This window comes from Corythoichthys intestinalis, chromosome 11, assembly GCF_030265065.1.
Source record: "Corythoichthys intestinalis isolate RoL2023-P3 chromosome 11, ASM3026506v1, whole genome shotgun sequence".
Taxonomy (NCBI): domain Eukaryota; kingdom Metazoa; phylum Chordata; class Actinopteri; order Syngnathiformes; family Syngnathidae; genus Corythoichthys; species Corythoichthys intestinalis.
In genome coordinates this window covers 29,540,727-29,567,148 of record NC_080405.1, presented here as the reverse complement: position 1 = coordinate 29,567,148, position 26,422 = coordinate 29,540,727, and the positions used below count along the sequence as shown (strand labels likewise).

The following is a 26,422-nucleotide window of genomic DNA, read 5'->3' as shown; positions in this document are numbered from 1 at the left end:
TATAAACACATAAACTACACTGGATTGAAGAAATATTTTTTTTTTTCTTGGTCATGATAGTGTGCACACCTTGGCTAATGCAAAGAATCACTGACAACAACATAGTAGGAAAAAGTAGAAGAAGTTGATCTAACTTACCGGTAGAGTTGGGAATCTTTGGGCACCAAACGATTCGATTACGATTCAGAGGCTCCGATTCGATTATAAATCGATTATTGATGCACCCCCCCCCCCCCCCCCACACACACACACACTTTTATTTTTTTGTACACTAGTTCCAAAATTGTTCAAAAATCCTCTCAGGCTAAACAAACTACTATTTCAGTATCAAGTTAACCGTTAAAAACAGTAAATAAAATACTCAAGTCCCCATTCTGTATCGGCAGCTTTAAACTACATTCAAATAATTTAATGTTGTGAATCAACCGTTAAAGTTGGTAAAATTGCTCCCATTATTCCATAATTTCCCTTCTGTCTACTTTCGACATGAAAGTTTTAAAACTGTTTCATCATTTAAAGATAGATTCAAGTCAAGATTTTGCCGATTTTTTTTTTTTTTTTTAAGATAAAAGTAATTAGGTTTGCTACAACAGAGCCTTCTCGAGAAGTCTACTGTTTTAATATGGCGCCTGTTTACTAGCGCGGGAAAGTCTGTCATTTCGCATCTAGTTCTTGGTATATGGTCTAACACGGCCGTCGTCTGTCATTATACATCTAGTTCTAGATATATGTGATATCTACCATAGCCGTATGTTGCCAGATGTTTGTAGCAACTGGCAACTGGGCGCTGTTTGTAGCGGCTGACGGCCGCAGTCAGGTATTATTGTTTTGTTTTTTTATCTAGCGGCATGTGCTGAACATGATATTTACTCTCGGTCCGTTCCTCATTGCGTCCTGAAGACCGCGCTGACTGTGTTTTATTTCCGCTTTACCTGGTATAATTCAATAATCGGAATTTGATGTTTGTGAATCGTTCTCGAATCTTTCACGGCCGAATCGCAAATAATCTAAGAATCGGAAATTTTGCACGCCTCTACTTACCGGTATTTTTGTGTTCTACTGTATATCTTGTCTGTGAGTCATTGTCAAGGATGACGATAACGAAAAATTTTTGTCGAAGAACAATTTTTTTTCATGGCAACAAGACGATGATGAGCTATAATCTTGTCTTGGGAGACTAACACAATGAGACGAATGCCAGTTTTCGTCTGACAAGACGAGGATGAGACGAAAATGCACTACAGTTTCCGCCATATGTTCACAAAGGGTTTTTCTTATTGTTTGTGGAGATAGCCTGCATCGTAGCAGTGTTTGGTTGTGTCACCCATGTGATGTACTGCACCACCTCCACACACACTCCCCGGTGTCTTATCAAGGCTTGCTTGTTTTGAAACACGTGGTAAGATTTGTTTTCTTATCTTGGCAAGAGAGAATATGCAATGTTGCTTTAACCTTTAAATGTCTGCGCTGAGTGATCATCACACACTAAATGTAACTGTACCGTTAGCATAGCATTCGGGTTTGCATTAGCATCTAGAGTGGCGGGCGTCTCAGGCAACTTTTTTTTTTTTTTTTTTTTTAACAAACAGTTCATGGCGTCCACGTGGGTATAATTAATTGAAAAGAATGTAGCTTTCCTGCTGAGTGTGTAGTATCATCACAAAGTTGGCATTGTCCTTGCAGACGCTACAATATTCGCTTGTCTGTCAATGTTCATTTAAAAATGGTTGGAAACCTTTATTTTTGGACTTAAACTTTTGAATTTTACAGACGAAAACATTTTGAGTAATCGTCGACTAAAATTAGACACAATTCTAGAGCTGGTACAATTGGGTTTCATCTAGCTTTCGTCAACAAAAATTAGATGAAGACTAACACATTTTGAAGTGACTAAAATATGATTAAGACGAAACAGTATTTTCATCCAAAAGACTAAGATGAAAATTAAAAGGGCTGCCAAAAACAACACTGCTATGACAGTTCCTAAGGTGTTGTTATAATTTTTTTTTAGTTAAATACTGTAAAGCTAATGTCCATTAGCGCGTGAAAGGTATCGTCCATTGTGTCCTTTGCAATAAAACAGCATTAACATTGAACTCTTTTTCAGCAACTTTCCTCTATCGGGCATTATTTCCGCCACATTTGATCAATTAAATACATTATGGCTGATCACCAATTTTTTTTCTCCATGCAGGATCTCGATCATAAAATTGCCGTGGTCTAGTTACGGCCACACTTATAAACTCACCATTGCAGATAAAATCCTTCTTCTGTACATCGGGGACATTCAGGCCCCTCATGTGGGCGGGGGAGATGCACTGAGTGAAGGGCGCCAGGCCTCGCCTCGCCCGCAGCCAATCAGAGAGCCAGGACAGGTGGCAGTCACAGTGAAGGTTGTTGGAGTGCAGGCGACTGAGGAGGAGGAGGGGGAAGATTTTTGTTTTGTTTTTTCACTATAAAATGAAGTGTAATTAGGGAACCTAATTTTATACTTGGATGAAATGTATAAACATTAAAATGTTAATTAGAAATTGCAAACATTGGTTCTTGTATGGATTCATTGTATTGTTAACTCAAACATGGTTTTATCTATTCTATGTAATTTCATGGCAATGGGTTTAGGAATGACTAAAATTGCTCTACCACCAATTCCAGAGTTCATCATCTCTGCCATTGACAGTGACAGACTTCCAATTCATTTTGACTGTTTGATGAGTTGACAATATTTTTATGTTTTTTAAAATGCTGTTTTTTTTTTTTTAATGAAAAAACATTATGAAGAGCACTAAGCTTGCTAGCTATTTTCTTCAATACACTATTTTTTTTTTCATAAAAAGCATTTTTCTTGACAGTATGAAATGTATTTTTCTTAAAACAAGTACAAATTGTTTCTTTAGAGTACCTTATTGGCACGAATATAAGACGACCCTGATTATAAGACGACCCCCTCTTTTTCAAGACTCAAGTTGGAAAAAAGACTTTTTGAACACCAAATTAATTTTTATACAAAAAATAATTACAGTACAGCCGAAATAAATGATTATAACACAATATATTTGAGAGAAAAAGCATTTTAATTTTCTTCATTCAAATCTTAATATCTGAACATTTAAATATGTAAACTAAAGTGCAATCACATTCATAAATGAATGGCTTCTGGTTTTTGAAATGTAAATAAACCAATCTATTGTGATAAATCAACAAAATTGCAATGAGTGTATTAACCATCAAAGTGAAGTCTAACTGTAACTAGTCTTGAAACAAATTTGAATAAGGAAAAACATTGCAATAAAATAATGCAAACTGGTTAAACTTGAGAGTAGCTGAGATCTGTCATAACAGAACATCGCTTCAATGATATCTGGCTCCATCTAGCGTCGTGAATGGGTATAACGTCTAGACCGTGAATATGAGACGACCTCCTCTTTTTCAGTCTTATTTCAATGCAAAAAACACCTTCTTATATTTGTGCCAATACGGTAATATTTACTTTTTTTTTCCTTGAAACTTTTTTCCTGAAAATACAAAATATTACTTTTTGGGATATTTTTCGTGTTCAGCTTTCGCTGAAATAACTCATTGGCTGCCATAGACAGCATTGAAACGTGACTACTCAATGCCAGCCATCCCAGCTGGAATGGATTTTATGTCTATCACTGTCAATGGCAGTGAATGAGTTAAGGGATTTGTAGCTGCGAAGCTTAGCGACTCTGCAGGCAGACACCTTAAGAGTCGCGAGGGAGGACGACGACAAGGAGGCGGATTGGAAGGAGGGCAGAAAAATGGCAGGATGTCTTGTCAGCGTATTATCCGCCGGCCGGGATATCTCGCCGTTCACAAGACGGGCCTCCCTTTATAATAAAGCCCGGCACAAATCCTGTTATGGAACAGAGATGGGCTCATTGACGCCAGCAGCGGGGGTAGTGGCTTTTAATACCGCTCTCCCATTATAAATCCAGTTTATAGTCAAACCCCCGCCTAGAGATAGCCGCATCTCAGCCCACCCCCGGAGACGACCTTAATTACTGACAACTAGGATTAAAACATGGAGCACAATACTGAGTGTGTGTGCTAGTAGGACACATTTTTATAACTGTTAAACACAAATGCAGTATATGTTATCTATTCTAGTTAGGACTGACAAAAACTACTGTTTTAATAGGTGATTAATCACTGATTATTTTGCGATTAGTTGACCTAATGACTTAAAATAAGGTTATTGAATGCTATTTTAGTCTGTGCTACATATTTTACCTGGAATTTAGGATGTTTTGATTGGTACCATCGCGGCGGTACTAGTCAGAACTTCCTAAATTCTTGGTTGTCCCGCCCAATCTGGGACTGGCAACCCTAGCGCCCAGCGCCGTGCCGCCAACCTCGCCGCCAGCCGCTCAACGCAGCCCGGCCCAACAGTAGTGAAATAAAACAGCCTTTAAGCTCAAGCTTCTTTCTTGAATTTGTCATGCCTGTAATTTACAAGACTTTACGAGCTGTAAAGTCTAAAATATTTAATCAGAGGCCTAAGAGTCCTGCACCTAAGTCGTCCGTGCAGAAACTCCCACAGCGCTTTGCTCGCACTAATAATAAATTTTCTTTCGAAAAAATGCATAAAACCAAAACCAAAACAGTACACAAGTGAACCAAACCAAACATGCAAAACCGAAATGGTGGTCTCCTAATTAGGGGTGCAAGTGGGTGCACGGTTTTGTTCCAACAAAACAAGACGACACCTTTGCACCAATCTAGTGTGTAATCAAGTCAAACAAGTGTAATCAGTTGATTGCAGTAAGGTGCTGCTTGTTTTAGCAGAAACCTCATTGATTAAACAGTCTACCGTAATTTCCCGAATATAACGCGCACTTTTTTTCCCCAAAATTAACTTGTAAAATCATGGTGCGCATTATAAACGGGTACAGGGATGGAGACAAAAATGTAAATATATTATATATATATATATATATAAAGACTGATTTATTTATTTTTTTATTGACACGGCCACGTTGTGTTGAAGAAACGTATGCAGTGATCCTTTGCCGACCATTACGGTACGTGACGTCACCATTTTGTTTCGGTCGTGGCGAGCTAGGGAAGGAGTCGGAGGCGAAGTATCAAACAACTGAGCCAATCTGCGTTGCTTTATTGACATTTAAGCTGCAACAAAATACAATGGCAATGTCTGTATCACATGCAACCCACGGAATTTAACTATCTTTCCAGTTGTTCCCGCAACAAAATACCCCCCCCCCCCCCCCCGGGAATTATACAACGTGCCAACATGAGTTCCGCCAGTGAATTCTGTTATAACTCGTTACACGGTAATACTTCGCTCTGATTGGTCGAATGATTTCAGCTGTGTTAAATTCTGCTTTTTCACTCTTCATAGAGCACAGAATGTAGTTTCTTAAACTCATTTGAGTCAACGTTTATTGCAGCTCCACAACTCGGACCGTAACAAATGTAACACAACACAGACTTTCTGTGTCCGTCAACTATATCTGTCCCTCGGGAAACTCAAATCCAAATAACAATAGTTCCTCTTGTTAGTCTACAACGATGCACGCTTTTGGTTTTCTGACTTCTAGCCTCACTTTTATTTTACCGTATCTATCCATGGAAGAAACAATTATTCATCATGATGAAACAAGCAAGTTATACAGCAGCCTTTAAAAGAAAAGCCACATCTGTTTTGTTTTCTCCTGGATTCTGGTAAATTGGAGAAGTTACATATGGTCAGTTTACGTTAATGTTTTGAACTACCAATGTGCTATGCTTGTGCTGTGTTTCACCAGTCAGTAAAATGACATTTCTGTATCTGTACACGAGCTGTTTTCTTGTATTCTTCTATTTATTGGTGCTAAAATTAGGGTGTGAGTCATACACAGGTACAATAATTTTCCCTTGATTTTACAAGTAAATTTGGGGTGCGCGTTATACACGGGTGCGCCTTATATTCGGGAAATTACGGTATGCTAGATCGATATGAAGAAAAACCAGGACCCACAGGGCCTGTGAGGACCGGTTTGAAAACCCTGGCATTACACCCGTAATTTTGTGTCACTCCCAATTATTTTAAGTTACAGTACATAATTTTGTTTCTGGGGCATTTTACAGGTAATTTCCTCTTGATTTTGGGGCATTCCCGGGTTACTTCCTTTATGAGTAGTGCATGATCAGCCAATGACTGTTCAGCAGTGACTGATCATGTTTGAGAGCCATTAGCGGAAAATGATCGTTGCCAGCCCTCACAGTTCAAATGGATAACCGTCAATGGCAGCCAGTGATAAAAATGTACCGTAAATGCAAGTTTCGATAGAAAGTAAGGTTGATTTTGGGTCACTAGATCACTGCAACCCCTTCCCAGTCATATCGGATTGGGAAACGGAAAAAATGAGTTACGAAGTTCAAAAAGACTATCAAAAAGAATTGTTGAATGATTTCTAAATCGAACAAATGTCGATTAGTCGATTCATCGTGGCAGATCCAACTAGAATGGTGACTTCACTAAAAGTTCAAAATTCTTCAAAAAGCACAAATTCCTATAATTCTGCAACACATGACAGCGTAGGTTCTTTGGCAGAGGTAATGATAGGATGGAGCGACTATCGACAAGCAAGCTGACGGAGAAGAAGCCGAAGCGGGAGGCGCTCCTTCACCCCTCGGCTTTGACAGACAACACAAAATCGTCTGATTTAAAGATATTGGTGATTTGCCACTCAATCTGCTGCCAGCTTGCAGCCCGAAATCCAATTTTGTACAGCTGATTTGGAGCGGCGGGACTGCCGCGTACACGGACGAGTTTTCTGTGATTGGCCAAGAGATGGGAGCTGCCATTCAAATTTGAGTAGAAAAATACTCATGAAGCAGACGCAGATATTGTGTTCGGTGGGTTTTGCGGGATTCAATGTCACAATGAAAAGTCTTTTTTGTCAATTTCAGGAAAATGGAACAAGAGTATATTCACGGTTCTTGAGTATTTAGCGGTAGAACTTAGTTTATTAAAATTCAGCCATTTCTCACAGAAATCCAAAATTCACGAGAAGGGCTGATCTCAATCAGATAACGTACCGAAACAGGTCTAGAAAACTATTAACTACTATTAACAAAAGCCACTGATGGCAAATATCCAATCACGTTTGGCTGGCGATCATTCACTGCCAAAATCGGATGTCTATTGCCGTCAATGGCCGAGAATGAGTTTGAATCTAAACGTGTGAACTCAAATGTGTGTTTTGTACTCACAGCGTCCGCAACTTGGGCATGTGGTTGAAGCTGGAAAGTGGGATGAGGGTGATGTTGTTGTTGTTGAGAGTGCTGAAAGAGAGAGAGACAAAATGCAAGAGAGGAAAAACAGATTCATTAGCCGAGTTCCAGGAAGCGTGCGCTGATGCACATCACAATAAATGTCACAGCAATCCACAGTAATGCTAAGGGAGCAAAAACATGCAATCATCGACACGCTGGAGTGCATCGTTCCACAAAAATGGCAACTTCATACTAAATTCTGAGCAATATTTGGACGATCACAGAATATTTATTTACGACATTATTCCTGTAGTGGCCCAATTTTTATATAAAAAAACCCCTCATTTTTAGCTTAAATCATAAATCTTTTTTTTTATATAGGAATTTACAACTTATTCAAATTGAAGACAAAATTATCTTTCCTTTATATATGATTTTGGAAAATATTCCTATTTTTTGTTGTTCATCACAAAATAATAGGTTTAAACTTAACAAAATTTTCAGGTATATACCTGAAAATTTTATATTTTCTGTAAATTATTTGTATATTTTTCAAAATATATGTAAAGAAAGAATGTATGATTTTTTCCTAAAAAACATAGATCTCTTTTCTTGAATGTGTACAACGGAACTCTTAAAAATGTAAGAGTTATCTGTAAAACATACAGTGTATCACAAAAGTGAGTACACCTCGCATTTCTGCAGATATTAGATATGAATGGCACTTTGACACAATGAAAAGTAGTCTGTGTGCAGCTTATATAGTAGAGTTAATTTATTTTCCCCTCAAAATAACTCACAATACAGCCATTAATATCTAAACCCCTGGCAACAAAAGTGAGTACACCCCTTAGAAACTACATCCCCAAATGTCCAAATTGAGTACTGCTTGTCATTTTCCCTCCAAAATGTCATGTGACTCGTTAGTGTTACTAGGTCCAGGTGTGCATAGGGAGCAGGTGTGTTCAAATTTGTAGTGCAGCTCTCACTCTCTCTCATACTGGTTATTATATAAGTTTCAACATGGCACCACATGGCAAAGAACTCTGTGAGGATCTATGAAGACGTATTGTTGCGTTACATGAAGATGGCCAAGGCTTCAAGAAGATTGTCAACACCCTGAAACTGAGCTGCAGCACAGTGGCTAAGATCATCGAGCGTTTTAAAAGAGCAGGGTCCACTCAGAAAAGGTTGGTCGTCCAAATGCTTTCTTTGAAAGATCGTCGCAGGAGAGCTGTCTGCATTGCTGCAGAGATTGAAGAGGTGGGGGGTCAGCCTGTTAGTGCACAGACCATACGCCGCACTCTACATCAAATTGGTGTGCATGGCTGTTACCCCAGGAGGAAGCCTCTTCTGAAGATGGTACACAAGAAAGCCTGCAAACAGTTTACTGAAGACATGTCAACAAAGCACATGGATTACTGGAACAATGTCCTATGGTCTGATGAGACGAAGATTAATTTGTTTGGTTCCAATGGTCTCAGGAAGCATGTGTGGCGGCGACCAGGTGAGGTGTACAAAGATGAGTGTGTCATGCCTACAGTCAAGCATGGTGGTGAATATGTCATGGTCTGGGGCTGCATGAGTGCTGGAGGTGTTGGAGAGTTACATTCCATTGAGGGAAACATGAACTCTAACATGTACTGTGAAATACTGCACCAGAGCATGATCCCCTACGTCCAGAAACTGGGTTGCAGGGCAGTGTTCCAGCATGACAATGACAAAACACCTTCAAGATGACCACTGATTTACTGAAGAGGCTGAGGGTAAAGGTGATGGACTGGCCAAGCATGTCTCCAGACTTCAACCCAATTGAACATTTTTGGTGGATCCTACAGTGGAAGGTGGAGGTGCGCAAAGTCTCAAATTTTCTTGTTATTATTATTATTATTATTATAAGATTTAAAATTCTTATTATTAATATTATACTACAACTATTCCATTTCGTAGTGTTCCTAACACTATGTTGGGGCAATTAACGCGAGAAAGCAATTGACTCATACCTCAAATTGAACCAAAAAACATTAAAATAGAGAAATATATCATCAATTCACTCCAAACGTTTACATTTATTGCCCTGGCTTTGACTTTCTTCCCTTTTGTATCTCCATCGTGTCGCTCGAAACACAAAGTTGACTGCATTAATGACCAAAGCCATAATGTACACACGCTGGCAACTCTCAAACATAAACACTATTGATTTCCAAGAGTCCTCATGCCTGAAAATAAAGCAGCACAACAAGAGAAAGTGGAGGTAAAGACACAAAGACATAAAGCTGCTCCATCAAAGCAACTCAGCGGGGACCAAAAGGCTTTTCTTCAGTTTTTTTTCAGGTCGCTGAAAGCTCATAAGATGGCTTTTTACAACATTACACCCATGGGACAGCCAAATGTGTCCAAAAAGCACTTCATGCGGATGTGCTGATGAAAAATATTCAACTAGCGCTCAAATATATCACATCACAAATTAGATCATTGGCTGTCATTGATGGTACTAGACGTCCAATTCAATTTGACTGGAAGATATTCAGCGAATAATATATATATTAAAAAAAAATTATAATAATAATTTGTAATTGCTATATTAAAACAGTATTACAGTAGGTCACAAATGTGTTATAACATGGTCACTTAGGTTAAAATGACAGCTTGTCAGTAAAATATAAGAGAAACCATACATCTTAGCTTAGTTTATCTTCACCTTACCATGAAAGACATGTTCACAAAACCCATTTACTCTCTTTCAGGACAAATATTGACACGAAGACAGTGATATAAAAAAACAACAACAAAAAAACGATCCAATTCCCACAATGAACGCATTGATTTCAAAACAGCCTGCAAAAGGTAGCAGACAAACATCCAAACACAGCACAGCCTGCGCCTGCTGTGGTTTGTTTGATGTCAATGTTGTCCCAAGTGGTCCAAATGGACTCATTACGCAGGAGTTTCCGTGTTTACGCTAACACCCGCTCATCCCCAAAATACACCGTGAGCTGCGCACTGTTGATCTTACTACTGGTCTTTTCCTTTAATACCGGCGTCCTTCCGACGGGCTTTTCCACATATTCCTGACCGGCAGACAGAGCCTCCGTGGCCTTGGTGGGGGGATTGAGTTTCACTCTCACTCACTTCCAAACACGGGCACACATTGGCCCTGTCAGGGGTGATTCCAGCCAGTCTATATAATTTAATTGTGGAATAACAATCATCGCTCCTTACTACAATTTCCCTGTCAAGTTTCCTCCCAGCTCAAGCCACCCCTACACTTAAACATCTCCGCCTTAATACAGTTGTGACTGTTCGGAATTTGTCAAAATAAACAGCCAAGATCATTTTTATATCAAGTTTCACGTGGGCTTGTAGTTGAAATGGCGGCTGGCTCGTGTGCCGTTTGTGTTGTCCCAAAAAAACAAGATTTCTTAGTGGAAATGAAATTACTTTGAATTGTTGCGTGGATTTCAGACAGCATGCTCTTGTTTTGTTTACAAAAGTCAAATTATAATATTGTGTCAAGTTGCAGTCTCACCGCAAAATTCCAGGGAGCAAGCCAAGGTGATTTTGCCTTATTTTTGTCTAATTAACTCATTGGCTCTCATCAACGATAACAGACATGCAGTCTATGTTTGACAGTAAGAGGGAGAACAGGAGAGATTAGAGTATGACTGGCAGGGTGAATGAGCATCAGTGCTAATGCTTTACCAATTTGAATGTCGTTGCGAATGCATAGCAGTGGGCTGAACCTGTGTTACATATGATGGAAACAGATGTGAAGTCAGCAAATGATGAACTTTAGTTCCTCGGTAAGTCCTAAGTTTTTGTGTCAAAGAGGGTGACTGCCCGCTCCACTAACATGCTCATTGCAAGTTACAAAGGGTCGTTGTCAAAATGTTCCGATTCATTTTGCTGACCAACTTTGTCAAAGCATTCCTGCAAATTTTGAAAATATGTGCAGCATCAATTAGAAGAAGAAGAAAGAAAGAATGTGTGTGTGTCTTTGCAAGCTACTTCAATGAACGACCTCTTGTCTACGTAGTGCTCCATTCGACGCAGTAAAATGGCCTCTGCAGTCATTGATGGAGGAGACTCTTTAGAGGCAACACACCCTGGCGTGTATGTGTGTTGCACCAGAAAGGGAGGGCGGATGCAGGCAAGTGATGTTATCGTGTGTTTCTTTACCGCAACCTGCACACGGAGGTCGAAGCCACACATAAATGTGCACATTGGATGTTTAAAACACGCTTGGATGGCATTGACTGGGCGAAACTGAGTTAATTCACAGCCATTTACAGTGATAGACATCAAATCCATTTTAAATGGGATAAATGGCACTTAATGATCATGTTTCAGTCCCATTGACATCATTAGACGTCCATTTGATTTTGACTGGAAGGGGGGCTGTCAATGGCACTGAAACATCATTCAAGCAATTGATCAGTTGTCCTTTTGACGACTGATTACCTTCTCATAAAACAGTATATGTTCAGTTTGTCAATTTATTTGTTAAATAAATCAACTGATTAATTGGTCATTTTAGTTTTTATTGTTCCTCTCTGTCAAAGAGGAACAGCAGCTGATTTACAAATAAGCTCATTTAAGAAAGTGACCTTGAAATGGCCCAAAATCAACAGGAGGTGACTCAGAAATGCCCCAAAATCAACAGGAAGTGACACTTAATCAACAGGGATTGGACTAGGACTGACACAAATTCAACTGAAACAGACACGATATCGGCAGGCACTGACTCGGAAATTATTTATTATTATTTCATTATAATGTGGAAATTCTGCAAAATCAGGAGAAAATTACACGATATTAACAGGAAGTGATCGTGAAAAGCCACTAAATCAACAGGAAATGACTCGGAAATGCCCCACATCCAACAGGAAGTGACACGGAAATGTCCCACATCCAACAGGAAGTGACCTGGAAATTTCCCAGTCTGAACAGAAAGTGACCTGTTATGAATGAATGAATGAATTTATTGTCATTGTCATCATCATCATAATCATTGACAGTTTCAGAGTGTGGAATTTGCCCGAAAGAAAGACGATGACAGACAAAGGAAAGATGGGAAAAAGCAAATGCTTATCGATACCAGTTCCCCCAACAGCCCGGGACGCACAGTCAAGCATGTTTGTGTTACAGTCCAGTTATTATCAGTTTTTATTTTTATTTTTTTTTCCACATATCATTCAAAAGTCATTGATTGCCATGGAATTTCACATATTGTCAATTTGAGTGGGTTCATTGTAGGGCTGCAGCTATCGAATATTTTAGTAATCGAGTAATCGACTGAAAATTCTATCGATTAATCGAGTAATCGGATAAAACAAATATATTTTTAGGTGAAGAGCAATTATAAATATACATGAGAAAACAAGACATTTCATCTAATCTTGAACCATTTTCAGTCAATCAATGTCTTTATTTTCGATGTATATTGTTGAAAACAGCCAACAATTGCATCTCAGATGTAACTAGAATTTAAAAAAAAAAAAGACTAATTCACTGCTTTCACTCAAAAAACTTTTTGATCTTATTAAATTTTTTAAAAATATATATATCTTACCTAAAAATGCCGTTACGCTTGATGACACACATCACTTAAAAGTTAGGATTTTTTCCCACGTGTTTCAATTGAATTTCTATTTGAGTCAAGCCATTTTTAAGTTCTAGTTAAGTTTTAAGTTAGTCTAAACGGTAAGTCCTGATAGGATTTTGAGTTTTTGCAGTGTTCAAAATAAATGTATGATACAGGCTGTATTGGAGCACATTAGGGACCAGTGCTACTTGGTGTTTTATCCAGCAATGACTACTAAGCTAAAATTGATAGTTAGCATGATTAAGTTTTTATTTTACACCCTCATCACTCCACAATGCTATGTTATGTTAAAGCCTGTATGTAAGACAAGTTAGCCACGCATCGACAGTGGTCATAATTAATTGAAACCTAGCCTCCGCAGGGCTAACGTTACGTGAGCTAGTAGCGACAGTAACGTTAATCTTATTTATCAGCGCTTAGCGCTCTTTCTTAGCGTTTAGCGCTCTACTGCTTTAAGATGGCGGCTTTTTACTAACGCTGCCCAGACGCGGCCGAGTCTGTCATTTTGCATCTAGTTCAACATACATGTGATATATATGAGACGCATCAGATTCTACCTGCTACCACCGCATCATGCGGGCTAGTTTTTAGCAACGACGGCATAGTTTGTAGTGGCTGTTGGCTGCAGAAAGGTTTTTTATATTTTTTTTATTGCTTCTTCCTCTACGCACGTGACATCAGCGCGTTGTCCTGCATTAAAAGTAGTCCAGGCAAAACGTGATGCTTAGAGCTGGCAAAATTAAACGATTCCTCGCGGTGAATAAAATTACTCGGATCAGTTTTTAAACTCGAGTTACTCGAGTTGCTCGAGTACTCGTTTCAGCTCTAGTTCATTGTTTCAGTTGATGTCCAGTTTAGCGTATTTCTTTATTTCTTAAACTTCTCCTCGCAGGCCCTGTCCTTGGGAGATACAATACTCATACAGCGCTGTTTTCTTTTTGCAAGCGTTGATAAGCGTCTTGGTCATCCGAGGTTTGTTTTGCATTCTTTGTCTCGTGGGTTTGCATTGTAAACATCATTCCAGTCTTGAGTTTAGAGATCTTTTTTCATGTTTTCAATGTTTTGATCAGTTCAATGCTTTCAAAATTTTTGTATAGACTCCTGGCATTGAAGTGGATTTGTTTCAGCTTACCGTCCACATCCATGGAATTGTAGTACTGTTCCGCTGTGTAGTACTTACAGCTGTTCGACATGTTATTGTAAAAGTTGAGGTCAGGATCAAGATTATCAGTTGGGTCATCATGGTACTCATCAATCTGGTCATCCAAAAGGTGGTAACAGGTGTCATCATTAATTTTCGAATGAGGTCAGCTCTTCCAGGCTTCTCACGACTCTTATCTTCATGTCTTGCGACTTGACAAGGATTTTGCAATCAGAGACCCAGGTGCTGGCAATTTTCCCCTCTTTTTTGAGCTGACGTGCTTTTCTCGCTATGTGGGCATTTCGGTGAATCAAGTTGTCATTCATAAAAATCTTCGTTCCTTTCAGGCGGTGGCGCTGGTCAAGCAGGGCAACCTTGCTCTTGTGGGCTGCCAACTTCACGACCACCGTCGCCGGTCGTCTCCCCCCAGTTGGGAGTAGAAAGCAGTGACGGATGTCCTGCGGGTCCACCTTTATTCCAAATGCTTGCAGCTTGGCAATTGCCTGTTGAGCCACAGGTGGGCGAGCGGCCTCGGCATATGATCTGGGCTTCAGCTGTAATCCAGAGATGATGAGATCATTTGCGCGTCTTCCTTGGTCGAGATCATCAGCCAGAATTTCCAGCCTTTTGATGCGAGCCTCCTTCTCCTCAACCACTTGCTTGAGCTTCTCGTTTTCAGAGCACATCAGCTGTAATTCTTTCATGACTTCCCGATTCTGGCTTTGAATCAGGTTAGTCAGAGAAGCCTCCAGGTTGGTCAGAGAGGCCACTATTTTCTGGATGGAGGATTTGATTTCATCCAGATCCTCAGGTTTCAGAGTTTTCCGAGTCATACTGGAGTCGTATTTTTCAGGCTGGTCCCGGCCCTGAGCGCTTATCAGTTAAGATAGGAGCGTGCTTTCAGGAGCTCAGAATGTGCGTCTGTACACTTTGAGCGGTTAGACAGCAATGATATGATAATGATATCACTAGGAATTAGAAGTAATTTGTACAAGTGAGCACTGATTTTTAATTGTGTACGTTTAATGTGTACGTAAAATCTGTCTGTTTTTCGTGCATTACGTTTTTTATTCTGCGTTCTGATTTTGTCACCGTTTCGGCAACCAGACAATGCACCGAATTAGTCTGCAGCCGTTTGCTCGCGACAATTGCGCGTTGAGCTTAGCGTCTGCTTCTTACGATCACGTGACTGCACTTGCACTTGCGCCACCATTTCGTGACTCGCAGTAGTCACGTAGTTGATACAAACGTGATAGAAATATGGATGAACCAGCTCATAAGAAAAGAAAAACTGTTGCCCACGGACGCCATCTACCAGAATGGGAGACACAAACTGGTGAATATGCTGGATGGATAAAAGAGTCTTCAAAAGGACCACAGTATTCATTTTGCTCACCGTGTGGGTTGAAAATTAAAGTTTCGGCATCAGGATTCTACGATTTCAGAAAGCACTTCGAGACAAAAGGTCATAAAGATACAGGCTGCGGAATGAAAAGCTACAAACCTATCAATGAAATATATTTACCACAAAACAAAACCACGCAGTCTTCGGATGCTGTGACGGAAGCGAAGATTTTATTCTGCCAATTTGTTGTTGAACACAATTTACCTGCAACTATTGCTGATCACTTCTCAGAATTAGCAGAAGAAATGTTCCCTGACTCAAAGGTAAGTTAACTTATTTTATTATTTATTTTTTTATTTTTGTTTCATATTGCACGCTATATAAAACGTAAGATTAGTAAACATTTTGTAAGGGCATACGTCACTATTTGTAAGATTGCCAATGGCCTTGAGTTGACAGGTATATGTGGTTCCTTAGTTTGAGTGTTATAAGTGGTAATATGCCAAAGTTACCATGCAGTCATTGTAAAAACAGATCATTTTTAGAGCAACTCAGGTGCATCCAACACCGTCAATGGCAGCCAATAAGTTAAGAGTCACATATTCTGTGCAACCCAGTCTGACTCACACCTGGGTATTGAACATCAAACAACAACTCCTGCAGTAATATTGCACTGTCAGCCCATCCTCATGTATCATGATGTCATCCTTATTACCATACCATGTTTCTTCCTGTGCCATTGACAGTTGAATTAATTTAAGTTTCAGGAAATGTGAGTGTACACGTGGGTAATAAAGTGAATTTCCTATTAGTCTCGATCACGCTCAATCGGGCTCGTCAGACGCAGGTCAATATATGCGGCGAGCTTCTGAATTAGAGGCCAAATACAACGACGTGACCTTATGATGGCGTTGATAAGCGACATTGACTCACTGTTCAATACCATCATTCTCAATTCCGATCTCTAGCATTAGTTCTCATCTATGAGCAGATGTTCCCGCATTATAAAAATATAATCAACTGCTTGTACGTTAGCAACAAGTGGTTAAGTGGGTTTACGGTCCATTAGATCAGTGGGAAATGGAATGGCATGGATGGAGTCTCGTTTAAGTTTTGTATTAGGCTGTGGTGGAAGCAATTAAATGTTGGCGAGTGGAGCACAGTATACAAACAAGAAGGGAAACGTTCTTATTTGCTTCATTTTCAATTTTTGGTGAACAAACGTGTGGGTGAATTGCCTAAAATTGGCCTAATTTTCAAATTTGTATTATTTGTCAACTAAGTTGTAGGCTGTTTGTTTAGCAAAATTCCTTGTCAAAATGTAAATACAGTTATTCATTGTCCAAGCCGCTTATCGGGAATCTGAAGCCTATCAAGCCAACTATGGGCAGTAGGCGGGGTGCAGCCAATCACAGGGCACAAGGACACGAATAACCAGTAGCACGCACACTCATAGCTAGTGACAATTTTGGAGTGTTCAACCAGCTTACCATGCATGTTTTTGTGATGTGGGATGAAACCGGAGGACCTGGTAAACCCATGCAGGTATGATGAGAACATGCACACCCCACACAGGAAGGCCGGATTGAACCCTTTATCTAAGAACTGTGAGGTGGACGTGCTAATCACTCTGCTAACTAAATCACTCTGTTGACTTCATCGCCATTTTTCATTTTGACAGATTTTGGGGCTGTTTAAAGGACGCCTATTTGCCAATGTGCGGCCCAAGTCACCAACTGTTATGAGGAATGTGCCGACAATAATAACCTCGTTTATTACATTCAGTGAAAAAATAAGCAAGTTAAAGGCCTTTACTACTTTTACCATCGTAATAGCAAAATGGGTCACAAAGTCAGATCCGACTGATTTATACTCCACTCGCTGACCAAAACTAGCTCTAATTTCCTGACCTTTCAACAACAATATATTTGTTATTACCCGTCATAGAATAATGATCTTGGTATCATCGGAATCGTGATTTTATGCAGACTGTACCAGTGAATAATATTTTTGTCGCTTGTACATGTATGCCGTTTATCAAGAAATACACATTTCAAGTATGAAGTGAGGAAATCCTACACTTGTATGTGTTAATGTTATCCTACATGAGCGGCCAAAAGGTTCCAACTCTCAAAAGAGCTGAAAGAGCTCTTTGAGTTTTGATGAAGAGCTCTTAGCATCCTCACCCGGGCGTCATTAAAGCCTGATGATGAGGGTGAGAAGGCGGTGGCACACACAGCGCCACTTGACTGCTTTCATCACACTTTACTTGAATTCAATTGCCCCCCCCCCCCCCCCACCCCCTCCCCACCTTTCCAAGTGGCTTGGAGGTCTATCTCACATACTTTGTACATTTATTCTAGCTTTAAAATATGCAATACATTTTAAAATGAAAATGAAGCCAGATAATGATTTAATTACTGCAAATTATACTGTGAAAAATATTCATAAATTGTCTATTCATTACTTTTACCTGACCTCCTCTTTTTAATTATTTCATGATTATTATTTTATGCTTTATGGAATATTTGCTGTCTTATACTTTTCATTCCTCAATGTTAATTCCTATTTAATTGTTCATGCGTCCTTGCTGTAATTACGTGTAGTTTTTCAAATTGTTCTATCTTATGAATAATACACCAAACAACAATATGCATTAGGGGTGTGCCAAAAATATTGAAATGGTGTTATATCGTGATATTTTGTATCCCAAAAGGTTATCGATATGACCTGCCATGAATCGAGATATCGTTTTGAAAAGGTGTCAATGTCTAAAAAAATAAATAAATAAAAATGAACCAACAAGTTGGTACCCAAATCTTCCACCATAATGGTGTCTCAGTTAACTCTAAAGGCCGAGTTATACTTCCGCGTCAGACCTACGCCGTCAAGGAAGAATCGAGTTACGACCCTACGCCGTAGGCTTACGCGCGCCTCTCGAATTTTCTAACCTTCGCGTCACCTAGACATGTATGACGTGACGAAAACGGACTGTGATTGGTCCGCTCAGACTGTTGTTTCCGGTTTACCGCAAAAACACCGCCATTGTAGAATAGAATCAAACATTATTTTCTACACGCAAAAATACACCAAGCCGACGGGAGTATAATCGAAGAGCAAGTCTCGTCAAGACATTATTATTGTGATTGCCAAATGGCAAGGTCGGCGATCGGAAAAAAAAAAAAATGGAAGAACCACCGAGACGTGGGTGTTCGGAATCGAGTGGCCACACGAAGCGGTGACCCAGTCGGCCAAAAACTGCCAACTTTTTATCACTTTATGTCGTATTTTTGGTTGGTGCACTTCATCATTTACTGTGTACATATGTTTCAAGTATATGAAGAATAAAGCACAGATTTGGTGTCAAAAGAGTTGTTGTGATCTTTAATTTTCAATAACAGACAGTTCACACACACATCATCACTGATTGAGAGTGCCTCGGTGCTTTTTATGATAACCTTAAAATCAAGCCTCCCAACGCAGTTTGGGAAGTTCCCTAGACGCCAGAAATCTGCTATGGCTTCCCACTGGCTGGTTGTAGGACACGGCAAACAAATCAGGCTGGAGGGCTTTGCAGACCTTGAACGCAGTGCTCGACGCCAGTTTGAAGCTAGCCCCCACAGCTAGCTCTCTCCACCCGAGTCTAAAACTCTCTGTGCGGCATCAAATGTCGGCCAGACCGCCTCGAAACCGTCTTCTGCGTCGCCTGCCCGTCAACATTTGTATGTTCAATATTTATTCAGTGTTGATGAGCAGAATATTTATTTTTCAAGAGTTCCATCTTGCATTGTTTATTTTTTCTCCGACTAGCGGAAGTAAACAAGCATGCCCCAAAACCGTACAAACATAACGCCACATCCCTCTAGTGGCTTGGCGGTGAATTACAGAGCAACGCGTTCCCTCACCGCAGAACTATCGAATGTCGAATGACGCCGTAGTCGCTACGCCGTCACCGCAACGCGGGAGTATAACTCAGGCTTAAGGCTGCACTGATGGTGCTCGACACCCAATCCATTTAGACTGGGAACATTCGTTCATTCGAAACCAGAGCATTCAGAGTCATTCTGTCCGATTTTCAGGGCATTTACAGCTCACTTGCTGTTCATTTTAGGGCATTTACAGGTCATTTTCTGTTGAGTTTGAGTCACTGCCTATTCATTTCCTGTTCTGTAACTCAAAATAAACAGGAAGAGACCCATAAAAATACCCCAAAATCAAAAGGATGTAACTGAAAATCAACAAGTAAATGACTTTAAATGGCCCAAAATTACCTCATTAGCTGCCACTACCGGCCATAGACGTTCAATCAGTTTGAAATGGGAGGGATGGCAGCGAATGAACGAATGTTCATTCGCTGCCACCCTCCCAGTTCGAGTGGATTGAACGTCTACTAGTGATAAACTCATTCCAATTTACAGCAAAAGCTTGTATTTCTGTTTATTAGTTGTTTGTACAATATCCTAGAATGATTTCCTGACCAATGCATCGATAATCGTTATATCGCCATGTTGTCAGATCATCGTTATCCTGAGCTTTGTATCGCAAATCGTATCGTATCGTGAGTTACCAAGAGGTTCCCACTCTTAATATGCATCCCCACACACCTTCCAACTCACAAATTGAACTTCTTGCGTTTGACACCTTGATGTCTGAGTTCGAATTGAACTCTTTCAGTGTCATTCATGATGCTACACATCTAATCATGTGGCGTCCAATCATCCTTCTGCTGTGAATTGAAATGAGTCACTAATACACGTCCAATCCCTTTGAACGGGGTGGGTGGCAGCGAATGCACATTAAGCGCTGTCAACGGCAGCCAAAGAGTGAACAAATATACATAAAGGACTGGAGGAATACATACGTACATAAAAAAATTTGGTATTGATAAAAAATACTACCGTGATTCCCAAATATAACGCGCACCCGTACATAACGCGCACCCAAAATTTACCTGTAAAATCTCGGGAAAAGTCTTGTACTCGTTTACAAGCGCACCCTAATTTCAAGCACCATTTTCTGTGGTAAAATTGCTCACAGTATACAGTGGGGCAAATACGTATTTAGTCAACCACCAATTGTGCAAGTTCTCCTACTTCAAAAGATTAGAGAGGCCTGTAATTGTCAACATGGGTAAACCTCAACCATGAGGGACTGAATGTGGAAAAAAAATCACAAAATCTCATTGTTTTATTTTCAAAGAATTAAATTTCCAAATTAGAGTGGAAAATGAGTATTTGGTCACCGACAAACAAGCAAGATTTCTGGCTGTCAAAGAGGTCTAACTTCTTCTAACGAGGTCTAACGAGGCTCCACTGGTTTCCTGTATTAATGGCACCTGTTTTAACTCATTATCGGTATAAAAGACACCTGTCCACAATCTCAGTCAGTCACACTCCAAACTCCACTATAGCCAAGACCAAAGAGCTGTCGAAGGACACCAGAGACAAAATTGTAGACCTGCACCAGGCTGGGAAGAGTGAATCTGCAATGGGTAAAACACTCGGTGTAAAGAAATCAACTGTGGGAGCAAAATATTAGAAAATGGAAAACACACAAGACCACTGAAAATTGCCCTCAATCTGGGGCTCCATGCAAGATCTCACCCCGTGGCGTCAAAATGATAACAAGAACGGTGGGCAAAAATTCCAGAACCACACGGGGGGGCCTAGTGAATGACCGACAGAGAGCTGGGACCACAGTAACAAAGGCTACTATCAGTAACACAATGCACCACCAGGGACTCAAATCCTCCACTGCCAGACGTGTCCCCCTGCTGAAGACAGTACACGTCCAGGTCCGTCTGCGGTTTGCTAGAGAGCATTTGGTTGACCCAGAAGAGGACTGGGAGAATGTGTTATGGTCAGATGAAACCAAAATAGAACTTTTTGGTAGAAACACAGGTTCTTTCTCAGGAGGAGAAAGAATACTGAATTGCATCCCAAGAACACCATACCCACTGTGAAGCAAGGGGGTGAAAACTTCATGCTTTGGGGATGTTTTTCCTGCAAAGGGACCAAGACTACTGATCTGTGTAAAGAAAATAATGAACGGGGCCATGTATCGAGAGATTTTGAGTGGGGCTGTTTTGCTGCAAAGGGACGAGGACGACTGATCTGTGTAAAGGAAAGAATGAATGGGGCCATGTATCGAGAGATTTTGAGTGAAAATCTCCTTCCATCAGCAAGGGCATTGAAGATGAGACGTGGCTGGGTCTTTCAGCATGACAGTGATCCCAAACACACAGCCAGGGCAACAAAGGAGTGGCTTCGTAAGAAGCATTTCAAGGTCCTGGAGTGGCCTAGCCAGTCTCCAGATCTCAACCCCATAGAAAATCTGTGGAGGGAGTTGAAAGTTTTTAAAAGTTTTTTTAATTAGATGTAACTATAGAAAGAAAATTTAAAACAAAATAATAATATAATTAAAAAGAATAACGAATCAAAAAAAAAAAAACAAATGAATTTATCAATCCATTCATTTTTTTTTTCCTTCTCGAAAATTAATATTTTTCAAATAGTTTTATTTATCTATTTTTTGAATTCATTTCCTGTATTTCCTTCTATTTATTTATTTACTTATTTTTATATCAGTTTTTTATTTAATGTGTTTATTTTTTATTTAGAAAAAAAAAATTGTATTTTTACTGAATTCCCCCATTAGTTTTTGATGCATATTTGTTAAATGTGAATTCAGGCATCATGGGTTAAATCATGAAAAAGCTTCTCATCTGCCATTCATTTCCTTTGACAAGGAAGTTGACGTTTTCATTGCACTTTGAGGACCTTTGAGTTGAGAAGTTAAGTGCTTCTAGTGGTTAACTTGAGTCCTTTTCAATGTTCCCACGGGGCTTACCATCCACTTTACTAGTTTTTTTTTTTTTTGTAACCACCACTTATTGTGACTTGCATTGTGTAGCTGCATCCATACATAACATTGTGTGGCGCTTTAATAAAGTGAAGAGACAGTGTCCCGCAATGGACATTTCCACAAGGTTGCCATTGGAAACCACCCTGGGAAGGCTGAAGGCTAAAAAGCGCAGCAGGGGCCGAGATCATTAGCGGCCGAGGTATTTACAACCGCTTCTTCCCTTTTGCCACGCTTTTAAGTTCACATCAGACGCGCAAACGTTTGACTTGTAGTGTTTGGAAACGTAAATGTGCAGAATTCACTCCTGAGTTCATCATCCTTCTGAGAATAGTGGAGCGAAAACGACAGTAAAGGAAGCCGTGGAGGAAGTTCTTGGAAGAAAGACTGAATTCGGGGTATGAGCCCTTTAGACGTAAATGATTGTTTGTGTGAGCAGCCGACGGATGAATGTTGCTGCTGGAAACCACGAGGAGATTTGCTTCCTATTAGCTGACACGCAGAACATGGCTGGAAATGCTGGATGGTGGTCGTTTTGCCATTCCGTGCGGTTTGGCAGAAGCATGGAAGGAGGGGAAGGAGGGAGGGAGCGAAGGAATGAGATGGATGGAGCGTAGAAAGGCAGGGAGGAAAGCACAGTTAAACTAGAAGAGCGGAAGGAATAAGGGAACAAGGAGGATGAGTAGAATGAAGCGCAAAGGAAGAGATGATAGGTTTGAGGGAGTGTTGAGGGGACGGATGAAGGAAGACACAAAGGGAAGTAGGGAGATTTGGAGAAGTTGAAAATTGAAGTATGATTAAGGGAAAGAGGAAGGGTTGAACAAAAGACTCAAAAGGAATAAATGGAATAAAGGAATTAAAGGTAGGGTGTATGAAAGTAAAGTAGGTAAGAGGGAAGGCCAAAAAGAAGAATGCAAGGAAGGTGTAAAGGAGTACATATGGAAGATTTTGAGAAATTGGATGTAATTGAAGTTTCTAAACAAGGGAAATTGAACAAATGAGAGGTAAGGAAGAAATAGAAGTGAGGAAATTAAGGCTGGATGTATGAAAATAAAGTACTGTAGGTCAGAAGGAAGGGCAAACTGTAGGCTCCAAGAAAGTGTAAAGGAAGAAAAATGGGAGAAATTGAGCAAGTGATTGGAAAGGGAAAAATGGAAGTGAAGAATTTAAAGTAGAGAGCATGAATGGAAAGTTGGTAAGTAAGAAAGGGTAAAATGAAGGATACAAGGAAAGTTAAAAGAGTAAATGTGGGAGAGTTTGAGAAAATGGAGGGAATTGAAGCTATTATGGAAGAGAAATTTAATGATTTCAAAGAAAAGGAAGAAATGAAGGGAAAAACGAAGGATGCAAGAAAGTTGTAAATGAGGAAATATGGAAATATGAAAAATTAGGTATTTTAAGTTTGTAAAGAAGGTAAATTGAACAAATAACTAGGATAGAAGAAATGGAAGTCAGGAATTGAAGGTAGGGAGTATGAACAGAACAAAGGGAAGAAGAAAGGGTGACAATGAAGGCAGCAAGGAATGCCCAAAGGGAAGAAATGAGGAATTAATGGAAGCAAAACATAATGTGAGGTAGCAAAAAAAATGGAACGATTGCAAATAACAACGGGAAGTTAGGAATTAAGGAATGAGAAGTAGGAGCTGATGGAATATGAATAGGAAGGTGATTGAAGGGGAATAAAAAGCAAAGAGGATGCTACAAATGTTGCCATACTGGCAGTGAAACATGCTCTTTCACTTCAACCCCTAATAATAATAATTCACATTCTATTTCATATCTCAAACACATTATTTCACCTTAAGTGCAAACATCTATCATCAAAATGATCCTAAAAGACATGAAACAAAAACAGTTTTGGACGCTCTATTCTATTTTGCACTGGTGGAAAAAAATGAGGAAAGTTAAAACAACAAGGACAAGATTATCATTTAGAGTTAATAGGGCATAAAATGGATGCACATGTGGTTGGGAGACAGTGACTCAAAGTCACCTTGCAACTCTTGCTTATGAATTATGACAGTTGCTGCTTGGCTAAAGCTACACTGCTAAGCGCACGCACACACTTTTGTACATCATCTCTGGCACTGGTGGAGGAAAGTGATCATTAATTATGCAGCCGTGGCTCTTTCCCTTTTTAGGCTCCGCTGAGTCTTAGCGAGTCTTCCTAAATGCGTGCCTGTCGGCCAAGCGTCACGTCGCGACTTCCTCCATCCGTCACAGTGTCAACGCTTCTTGTCCCGTTACAGGTTGAATTTCTGTCATGCCGCCTGACCTGTTGGTGGCTCGCGTTTGAAACCAGATTAGATGTCACAGTCATGATTTTGGAATCAGATGGCTGTAATCTGTTGACCTTGTCATGTCGCGACATGGAGAACATACGTGGAATTGACAGAAGGTCAACTAGCGGAATAAGGTCATAGTGGAAGGACATTTTTAAAAATAAAAAGGTAAATATAAGAAATTACATTTTTGTGAAATTACGGTAAAAATGTTGCAATGTTAAAATAATGAAATACTAATTTTCCGCAATTTTTCCAAGTTGAAAAATGACCGAGTTACTCATTTATTTACCTCAAATATGACTAATCTAATAGTACTGCATATCCATAACTGTCTATATATTTCAATCTATTTGCTTTTTATTAGGGCTGTCAAAATTATCGCGTTAACGGGCGTTAATTAATTTTTTTTACTTAATCACGCTAAAATATTTGACGCAATTAACGCACTAGGCCCGCTCAGACAGATTTAAATGTCAGTACAGTGAAAGGCCAACTTGTTAATTGTGTTTTATGGAGTTTTTCCGCCCTCTTCTGGCGCTTGGGTGTGACTTGCATATGTTATGTGGCGTAATGTCGCCCTCTGCTGGCGATTTAGTGCAGCTGATTATTTGGGTTTCGGCGCGCTTTTCTGATGTGATTATATGTCGACGCGAACTCACACTAATAGACAGTGCTATTCAGACCAGCTAACGTCCGCATGTAGTATTCAGTGGCAGTTCTCATAGCCCCATCACACTGTTTGTGTCTAATACATGCATCACTTGTGAGTTATATTCCTCCTTTGTTTATATTCATGAGCATTAGACAGTTATTGATGATGTGTATTTGAATTTGTTCACATATATGGTGAAATGCATTTACATTGTTAGATGCTTGTGAGCTAATTGGCTAGTGCTACTGCTCAAATGGACACGTGTGTGTACATTTTATGTTATTTTGTGATTTATGCAAGTTATTGACACATTGCCTTGTTATTTTCAGTTTTACAAAAATACAAGAAACGTGCTCCTGTCAAAAAGAGATGACTTCAGTAAAGCCCATGCAACTTTGCCACACCGTCTGATTTCTTTTTGGAACTCATGTTCGCTATCTGTCAATTTGTGTACTCACACACATTGAGGACAGAATAGGGCTACTAGTTTATTTTTTGATTAAAAATTTTACAAATTTTATTAAAACGAAAACATTAAGAGGTGTTTTAATATAACATTTCTATAACTTGTACTAATATTCATCTTTTAAGAACTACAAGTCTTTCTATCCATGGATCACTTTAACAGAATGTTAATAATGTTAATGCCATCTTGTTGATTTATTGTTATAATAAACAAATACAGTCCTTATGTACCGGATGTTGAATGTATATATCCATCTTGTCTTATCTTTCCATTCCAACAATAATTTACAGAAAAATATGGCATATTTTATAGATGGTTTGAATTGCGATTAATTGCGATTAATTACGATTAATTAATTTTTAAGGTGTAATTAACTCGATTAAAAATTTTAATCGTTTGACAGCCCTACTTTTTATTGCTCTTGCGCTAATCTCCATTGCTGATTTCAATCATTAGCAGTAGTAGTAGTAGTATTTGTTTTATTTTTCATTTCTTTTTTATCCTATTCGTGATTAAATGTGATTTTTATGTATAATTTTATTTCCTATTTCGATTGTCTTTGTTTTTACGATCTATTGATTTTAATGTGATTTTTATGATCTTCATGTGATGTAAAGCACTTTGAATTGCCTTGTGTTCAATTGTGGTATATAAATAAATTTGCCTTGCCTAGTAGTTAATTAATTAACGTGTTAAACCTCCGCTTTTTTTATTGTGTATTTACATATATGTACTGTGTATACTAGTATATATACAGTATATATGTACTGTATATTCGTACTGTATATTCGTGCTGTCAGTTAACACGTTTATAACGGTGTTAAC

The 26,422-nt window shown here is 39.4% G+C and overlaps 1 protein-coding gene across 3 annotated transcripts in view; it reads right to left on the bottom strand.

Moving 5' to 3' along the window:
• slit3 (slit homolog 3 (Drosophila)) overlaps nt 1–26,422 on the bottom strand; it is a 399,629-nt gene that overhangs the window by 117,124 nt on the left and 256,083 nt on the right. For all 3 annotated transcript variants that reach the window (XM_057849631.1, XM_057849630.1, XM_057849632.1), the window contains 2 exons: nt 7,240–7,311; nt 2,249–2,412 (listed from right to left, as the gene is read on the bottom strand). In XM_057849631.1, the coding sequence (XP_057705614.1) occupies nt 2,249–2,412; nt 7,240–7,311 (236 nt within the window). The remainder of the gene's footprint in view (nt 1–2,248; nt 2,413–7,239; nt 7,312–26,422) is intronic.